This window comes from Melopsittacus undulatus, chromosome 6, assembly GCF_012275295.1.
Source record: "Melopsittacus undulatus isolate bMelUnd1 chromosome 6, bMelUnd1.mat.Z, whole genome shotgun sequence".
NCBI lineage: Eukaryota > Metazoa > Chordata > Aves > Psittaciformes > Psittaculidae > Melopsittacus > Melopsittacus undulatus.
Genome location: NC_047532.1, coordinates 30,684,276 through 30,693,152, shown reverse-complemented (window position 1 = coordinate 30,693,152; position 8,877 = coordinate 30,684,276). Strand labels below are relative to the sequence as shown.

The 8,877-nt window shown below is 42.1% G+C and overlaps 1 protein-coding gene across 1 annotated transcript in view; it reads left to right on the top strand.

Annotated features, from left to right (window-relative positions):
* The first annotated feature begins 3,458 nt into the window (after positions 1-3,458).
* The window catches only part of COL4A4 (collagen type IV alpha 4 chain), a 69,928-nt gene continuing 64,509 nt past the window's right edge, over positions 3,459-8,877 (top strand). Inside the window, exons 1-2 of the mRNA XM_013128543.3 lie at positions 3,459-3,558; positions 8,273-8,461. Of these exons, the coding sequence (XP_012983997.1) occupies positions 8,406-8,461 (56 nt within the window). The 5' untranslated portion in view covers positions 3,459-3,558; positions 8,273-8,405. The remainder of the gene's footprint in view (positions 3,559-8,272; positions 8,462-8,877) is intronic.

Genomic DNA, 8,877 nt, shown 5'->3' with positions numbered 1-8,877 from the left:
TTGAAATATGGTAGTTACAGGAGGTTCAGCTAACTTGCAATCAAGTAATCCTGCTCAAGTGGAAACTCTTTTATCCTCTTCTGAGCATGTGCTAACACGATGCCATCAAAAAATGATCAATGCCACTAAGAAGTAGTATTGATTCAGCAAACATGAACTTGACCAAGCTATTTTTCTAATTAGTGTCATTTGAAACAGCAGATTTCAGGGGATATTTTTAGATTCGTGTTTAATTTCAAGACATACAAGAAGTATATGGATGGTATCACAAGACAGCACACACTCAGCAGAATTAATTGGATTGTATGTGTGCATCAAGACAGTACCAGTTATAGGTACTGTTAAACAAAATGAAAGAATGAAAAAGCAAACAATTTTTTTTCTGAAAGAAAAAGAATAATAAAAAAATATGATGAATGAGAAGGATTGTATTCCCTGCAGAAACATCTTGATATTTTTTAAATTATGATTCCTATTCTAAAGTATTTAAATGAACAGTGGAAAAATCCAAAGAATTATAACATCAGTATCTGGAGTGAAGGAATACATGAAGCAAGCTGAAAAGCCTTTGACATGGGAAGATGCTACTTCTGCTGAGTTTTCAGAAGATGTGATTAGAGCATGCCAGTGGCCAAGAATGCAGATAATAATACTCCCTAGCAGGTGCCAGAAAGTTCAGCCTCCTAAGGGCAGAGAAGTCTGGTCTCTGTGAAGGGCTGCGAGGACCAAAATTTCTTGTATAAGCAGCAGAAGGTACAAATTAATAATTTTCTTTTTTTTCAGAAATAAACTACTTATTAAAAGACACACACTTAAAACTTTTATATGATAAAACATTTTTTTAATTTAGGCAAACAATGAAAACATTGCTTGCTGGTCAGACATAATTTATTTTCGCATGGAACTCCATTCTTTGCAATGCATAGTCCAGCCAAGATGCAATGATTTATTCATCAATCATTTCATGTCAATTATCATTACCCACTAATATTTAATTAGTTTAGATAAAACTGAGAAAAATCTGCTAGACTCTTTTGAAAATAACAGCATTTTTACAGAACAGAATTATGACATTTAAATTTTAAACTGAATTATCTATAGCAAATCTAGTTTAAACTAATCTCAGACAACATTTGAGATACGCTGAATTTTCAGAGCACCACTGAACTGATTCATCATGTTCAAACTCTGCCTAAACAGCAAGATTTCTGTAGAAGACACCTGTTACCATCATAAATCCTGTCTTTAAGACCTAAGTGTAAATGAGGATCTAGTAGTGACTATGCTCTATAAAACTGGTCTCTTGGAGCTTTGTGATTTATCTTAAGAAGAAAGCCTGCTAATGAAATAAAGTACATAAGTCTGCTCCAGAAATCCTATTGAAGTTGCTAAAAAAGTGGTGGGGGGCATGGTCTAGTGTGAGGCATCCCTGCCCATGGCAGGGGGGTTGGAACTAAATGATGCTAAGGTCCATTTCAACCCCAACTATTCTATGATTATAAATGCTTTATTGGGCCATACATGGGATCTTACTTGTCAATACTCCTCCTTTTCCCTTCCTTTGCAGATGAAAACATGAAACAGGATGACAAGATCAACAAGGCCAGACTAGAGGCTTAGAAAAAGTGTGTGTGTGTTGTGGGAGGGAGGGTAGGTATTCCTGGTGCACAGCCTGTGCTTGGGAAACATATATGATGATGTGCAACATCAGGGGCAATGGATGAGGAGTACCAGCAGAGGAAGAGTAGAATAAAGAACAGCAGATCTTGAGTTCTTTTATCTTCCACAATTTGCTTTAGAGTAAGGATCAGATTTAGTCAGCCTGAAACAACTCTGCAGAAAATATGTACTTTGCAAATAGATCTGTTTCCTCTGTTCTGCATAAGAACCATGAGGTATTTTAATTCCATTACAAATAAAACAAGTAGATCTTTGTTAAATGACTAAACTTGACTGCAAGTTGCAGTGCCATGAAAGAAAACATGTTTGGTGAGGTGCTTATACTGCTCCTAGATGCTTAGCCCGAAATGGGTGTGTGAAGGAACTGTAATATTCGAGAAGAAACATTATTACTAAATAGTCTGCTTCAGAGTATTATAGCGGAATGCGTCTCTGTTTTAGCGATAACAAAGTAGGTGGTCAGATTTTGTCCTTATAAAGGTCAACTGCAAAATGTTTCGATACACAGTAAAGGATTTTGATGTATTGGGTTAGAGCTTTACACAGCATGCAAGAAGAAAGTAACACTGTTGACCATTACTGGAGAAACAGAACTTGAAATTGACTGAAAGTGGAAGTTTCTCGCGTTTGAGGTCTGTCCAAAATCTACTGAAAGTGGCAGTTTTCTGCGTGGTTACTATCAGAAATGTTGAGAGCTAAACTGACCCATTCACCCGCACAACTGACTGCTCGTTTCACAGTTTGGAATATACAATTTAAACGTTATCACCAGACATAGAAGACAGGAACAGAAGAGACAACAGTACGATCTACAAGTGTTTTATCTGCCAAACGGTGATGCACGCTCGTCATTAAACCTGACAAACTGTAAATCGAGTTTGTAACAAAAGTCCAGACGGTAAGTGCTGCTCTGGCGGTCTTTATCGCAGACACCACCCACACCCACACCCAGCACCGCTATGCCCTTGCCGTCCGCACACACGGCCTCCCGTGGAGCGACACGCTGCCCGCGGGTCAGGCATCCGCGGCGGCTTCCCCTGCCGGTGACGGGGCTGAGCCCCGCTCCCCTCACTGGAGCCTTTCGCTGGCAGCACGCGGTGCTTCTCCTTCGCACTGCGGCGGCGAAGAGCCCCGTCCGGGGGCCGCCCCGCCTCGACTCATCCCCGCGTGGCAGCGGCGCAGGGGTAACGGGACCTCACCGCCGGGCGAGCGCACCGCGCCGCGCCCTGTTGCCGTGTACCTGAGGCGGGTGAGGCACATCATTTTAAATAGAAGGAATTCACCTTTTCTTTCTCACAAGTTGCCAACGCCGGAATGCAATGCGCTGGCAGAAGAGAGGGAGTCGCTAGGCCCCGCTCTGCCCCAGCTGACTGCAGTAGCCGCTGGCCACCCCGCGACCCCGGGACACCCCTCCAGCGCCTCAGCCCCGCTGCTCAACGTTCACTCACCTCAGCTGCCGCGGCGCGGCCCAGCCAGAGCAGGGCAAGCAGCAACAGAAGCGGCGGCGCCAGGTGGCCGGGGCAGTCCCTGCCGGCCATCCCTACGCCCAGCGCTGCCGGCGCGGCGTTCCGCGGAGCTCGGCCAGGGGCGCTGGGACACTGCCCCCCGCCCGCCGGTGGCTTTTGGCCTGGGGGCTGCTGCTTCGCACCCGCCTCGGCGCTCCCAGCGACCTGGGGTGGGGATAGAGGCTGGGGATGGCCGGGGCGGGGCCGGCTGGGCCACCCCCTCCTCCCCTCTCGTCTGCTCTCCTGTCCTGAACTCTTGCTCTGTGAGTCTTTTTCCTCGGGCAACACCGGCAGCCACTGTCCGTCCGTCCGTCCGTCCTCAGCGGGTGTGGAACGCGAGAAGAGCCGGGGGTTTTCCCGCCTGGGAGCGGAGGTGAGCGCCGCGGAGGGGCAGCCCCGGGCAGCGGTACCTGGCGCTCATGACAGGCCGTCCCGCCTGGCCTCGGCGCCTGCCGGGGCCGAGCAGCTCGCTGAGGGGCCAGCCCCGTCCCAGGACAGCTGGAGGTGTCCCAGGTTACTGGGCTGTCTCCGTCCTGCGCTTGCTTCTGTCGAGTCGCCGTGACCGCGAAGGCGCAGGTAGTGAGCGCCATCCGAGGGGCCGTGGGACTGCGCGGTGGGAGATGGGACCCGTCCGGGCCAGCCACGGACACCGGTCCAGACAGGGCATGGCTTGGGCCAGCCCAAAGCGGGGTCGTCTGCAGCGCCCCGGCGGGAGACCGGGACGGTTAAACCGGGGAGGGAGCGAGGCGGCACCGGGGAAAGGCGGCGGCAGCCTGGGCCCTCAGCGCCATCCCGCCTCTGCCCGAGGCGCTCCCAGGCGCTGACAAGAGTGTTTTCTTTTCAGCTGTGCTCTCTCCATCAAGTTTTTCTTGATGGGATCGCAGAGATCAAGAAGTCCCAGAAGGGACAAAGTGCTGTCCACTACATAAATGTAAATCAGTGAGAAATGTTTCTGTCCGGGCTTTCCACATAGCTTAGCATGATATAAAAGTTTTGTGAATGAAAGTGTGATTTGCAAATTGTTGGCAGTATGTAAAGTTTAGCACATTTATGTTACTGACAAAAGCACCGCATGGTCAAGGTAACACCGCACCAAATAAAATGCTGTTCTGAGATGGTGCAAACTTAAAAAGTATGTTGGCCAGTCTGGCCACAGAGATCTTACCTTATCTGCAGCGTTTGTGAGTGTTGGACAGGAAATCCTACTTTACAGGTTTACAAGCACTAGAAGTGATACAGAAAAAAACAACAATATATAATAATATATATGTATAAATCTATCCAGGACTACTCATGTGGTACAGACCTAAAGCCTTTCGTGGATATAAAGCTAACCACAGAGCTTTGTAAAACAGCTTGTCTTACAGCCATGAGAGTAGTGCTGGATTTGTACAAATTTAGTGCTAGCAACAACACATCTCTGGAAGAGCAGAGCAATATGTTCAGTATCAAAGATCCTGTACATTATCACAGATGTTATCACCTTGGCTTTAAAATCTCAAGTATCAGTGAGAGAAAGCTGGGGTAGACAGCAATATACAAAGGGTGGAAAATATCCCCTGTTTTCAAGCCAGATTGATGGTGATCATAGGAGAATAGTGTTTTAGGGTTACTGCTCAACTGATGCATTTTGTTTGTCAGATTCCTAAACGTGTTGACTATAACAGTGCCACATTTTTTACACAAGAATACTGTAATGGGGACAAAAATGAGGTCTACAGTTGTGTATAAGCCATAGCACCTATAAATTACAAGTACCTAAGTCCACCACTGAAATTTAACATTAGAAGAACTGGAGATAGACAGAAGGTAGCAGACACTCATTTACACGAAAGTGACAGCAAAAGGTGCAGGGTTCTATAAGAAAAGGTCAGAGGAAGCAAGACTACAGTGGAAGAGAGTGGTCAGTCCTCAGAAATAATTAAAATTTAGATGCAGAATTAACAGTGACTCTCAATAAAGAAGACAGAACTTAAAAGGAGAGCTCTTGAATACAAGGCCAAAAAAATATTTGAAGCAGGCAGACCACTGTTATGAGACAGAATGAATTAGTGAATGAACAGCTAGTGAATGAACTACTGCTGTAATAGAAATAAATGGAGTCAGTTTCAAATGATGAAAACTCTGTACAGAAATTTAAAAATAAAAGAAATCATCAAGCTCAAAACAAGTACCAGAAAATGCTAACAAGGGGGACGCCACAGAAAGACACAACATCTTTGAAAAGAAGACCTCTTTGAGCCCAGTTTTATCACAGTGTCATCTGTTTCACTGGCCTTGAGCAGCTGGCTGCTATGTAGTACAGCCCAACCTGATAGTAGTTACGTGTTTTACAGTTAAGAAACAACAAGTAATGTTGCATTATGAGACAATCACTTAAAAGCATATATGCCTTTAATGTGAGTTCCTAGGACAGATACATGACTTCACAGTAGCATAGAGGTAGAATAGAAGTAAGATCAGCCACTGATATTCTCTCTCCTGCTCATTATGACCATAATTGATGGCATCCATCCAAAAAAAGTCTATGAAACCTTGATGCAGACTGTGTTGCTGATACTGTTGCAGTCTGTAATGCCTTCGGAGAGCTACAGACTTAAGAGAGATGGTCTTATCTGACACAACAGCTAACAAGGCAGATTTGTGTCAAAAAGTGTACCTGCAGCTGCCTGTAGAGGTACTTTTAAAAAAGAAAAAAATTCCAAACTGCTCCAGAAACAAACAAAAACAAAACCAAACAAAAAAACCCACCCAAACCAAACCAAAATCCAACCACCCACCCAAAATAAACAAAAAAAAAAGCCCACAGAAAAGCCCCCAACACACTCCAGACAAACAAAACTCAACCAACCAAACAAAAGAACTCCAAAAAAATCCAGAACCAAAAGAAACCACTAGTGCATGAACAACAGAGGTCAACTTTAATACTAGAAAGCAGTTGAAAGCTGCAACAAATTGAAGTTCAGAGGGTTTTTTTTGCACTAATTGCTATTTAATGATTTTAGCTTTAACTTTGTTTCCTCAGTACTCTATGGTAAAACAAGGATAACAGTGTTTTCTCTTTTTATAAATAAGTAATATTTTAATGGGAAACATTACAGTTCTATGACTTTAATATAAAGTGCAAAGTTTCATAGGACATTGTAAAAGAAAAAAATACGGCTTAAGGAAAAGGATGAAAAGAGTATGGAATATGTCCATCATGTATGAGGCAGAAGTCCTGTGGAAAACAATATATCTATTCTTGTAATGAAACTGACTATCCTCATCATATGCATAAAAGAACTACATAAAAATTGAGTACACAACCCTATTTTTTATTACTGAACTTCTGAATTCTTGACTTTGCAACTTCAGTGGCCTTGTTACGCATGATGTTGGTTTCTTTAGATGAATTGAGAATATAGTTGGGTCTGCTCTATTCTTTTTTTTTCCAACTCAGTAACTGTAGCTGTGTCTCTGCCTCAAACTATGGCTCATGTGCTGTAGTCTTATCAGAATCCCTAAGAATGAATTTGTCTTCCTTCGTGTCTAGAAACTAAACATCTAGGTTATGTTATATTGCCAGCTTTTACCCCTCTGGCTTTTGAAGATTTTATGAGCTGAGATTTGGTGATGCTTGTCTATTCCTTTTATTCCTTTGGTAGTATTGAGTGTGTTATTATCTTATTATTAGGAGTATTGGGTTGGGTTTTTTGTTTTTTTTTTTCTTTTTCTCTTTTTTTTTTTACAGATGGGGAACTAGGGCAGAGAAAGAGACTAAGAATCTGCAGACTATGGAGTGCAATACAGTACATGTGGGGTGTGATCTTGCAGCATGGATTGGCTGCCCTGAGGGTATTTATTTGCTAGTCAGTACACAGCAGCTTACAAAGTTTCTTCTTCAGACTGCAGGATATGAATATCCTCTGCATACATATAGAAGTCACTATTATTTCTAGATTAGTTCTGGTCATAAATATGCTACACTGTCTAAATAACAAAACAAGACAGTAATGTTTCAGGAACTGTACCCTCATTTGCTTTACAAAGAAAAGATAGCTGTTTTCTGAACAGCTGTCACAGAGCAGGGAGGTCATGTCTTTGCTCCCGTCTCAGTAACTGTCTTTGCTTACTCAGGAAAGTAAAGAAAGTTCTTCTCCAAAGAAGAACTTCTCCAAAGAAAGTGAACCCCTGACAGTTCACTCTAGTTAGTGTTCGGTCTCCTCAAAATTAACTTCCCCACATTTGGGGAAAAATAAAATCCTGTCATAATCTGTGCTAGCCTGGGTAAAGCCTCTTAAACCTTCAGTTTGAAATAAGCAGTGTGAATCATTTGCCAGATATGCCTTATTCCAAAGGATTACACCTTTTTTCTTATTTGGGAGATGTAAAAGTTTGCACAGGAGCAGGCCATTTTTCTGGATTTTTGAAGCTTTGAGCTTACACAAAGTTTTGTGCACCATGTTTGCTCACGAAACTCCGTATATGCTATTGGACCCAAGTCAGAGGTCACAGATGCACTGTGTAGTTACTTTATGTATGCAAAATTCGACTGACGGGAATTGTAGAGTCCTCTGGTCAGTCTTATGCTTAGAGCTTCCAGCTTCCTAAATCCTGGAAAAAGCTGTGGAAAAATGTTCTAATAATAAAGCTAAAAAATTCTAGGTAACATTTCCAATGACTGTCATCTATCCATGCATATGGGTATAAATCTTGAGCTGAAAATACATATGGCTTATTCTGCATTCAGAGCAGTCCTCCTTTGCTCAGATGTACACATAGACACTTGTCCAGCCCAGTCTGCAGAAGATACTTCTAAGTATCTAATAATGCAAGGTGCAATTTGTTGATTATTTCAAACACTGAATGAAGACTATCTTTTTTCTAGGCTGAAATCTTGTACCGTTTTATGTTTATCTGTAATTTCATATATAGTCACCTTGAAATAATTGGGTTGCTGATAAAATGTGTCCTGAATAGAAGTAATATAATGTGGTGCCAACATAAAGCTGTGCAGTGTGACATATATAAATGGTTAAGACATATTTTGGTTATCCAGTAAGTATTTATGTTTGTACATCAGATGTATATTTTAATATAAACAGGTTCGTAGGGGAAAACAACAGTATGGAACAGTGTTTATAGACCATATACAAACAGACGGAAAGAGAAGACCTGCTGTTTAAAAAAAATCAAAGAAAGAAAAGTGCTGCACATACAGATCCTCAATCAGCGTGAATGGCATTAACAAAGGATTCGTTTGAACGGATTAAGTGGCTTTTCACAGCTGCCTGGTGAGTTTTACAGGTCACTAAATTTTTTAACTAGAGTTACTGAGATATATTCTTAGCTATCAATTTAATAGTAGTAAGAAATAACCAGTTAAATAATTTGTAGCCTGTCATAAATTTGATAAACCTATATAATAATTTAATGTATGTGATCATGCTTGTTGGTCTATAAGTTTATACCATTTAAATTTCAGGTACTACACTACTTAATTAGGAGCAAAGAGGAACTAAAATTTAGTCTGTTGTAAGAGGAAAGATATTTCTGTCTTCTAGTGCTGAACGTATTTGAAGAAGAAACATAATGACCAACTCAAATTTGAATGCCTGTCCCACAATAATCTTGAGAATGAGGGACAATAATTAAAAGGCATGAAGAAAACTTTTAGAGACTGTGATGGAAATGACTGCTAGCAGCTGTG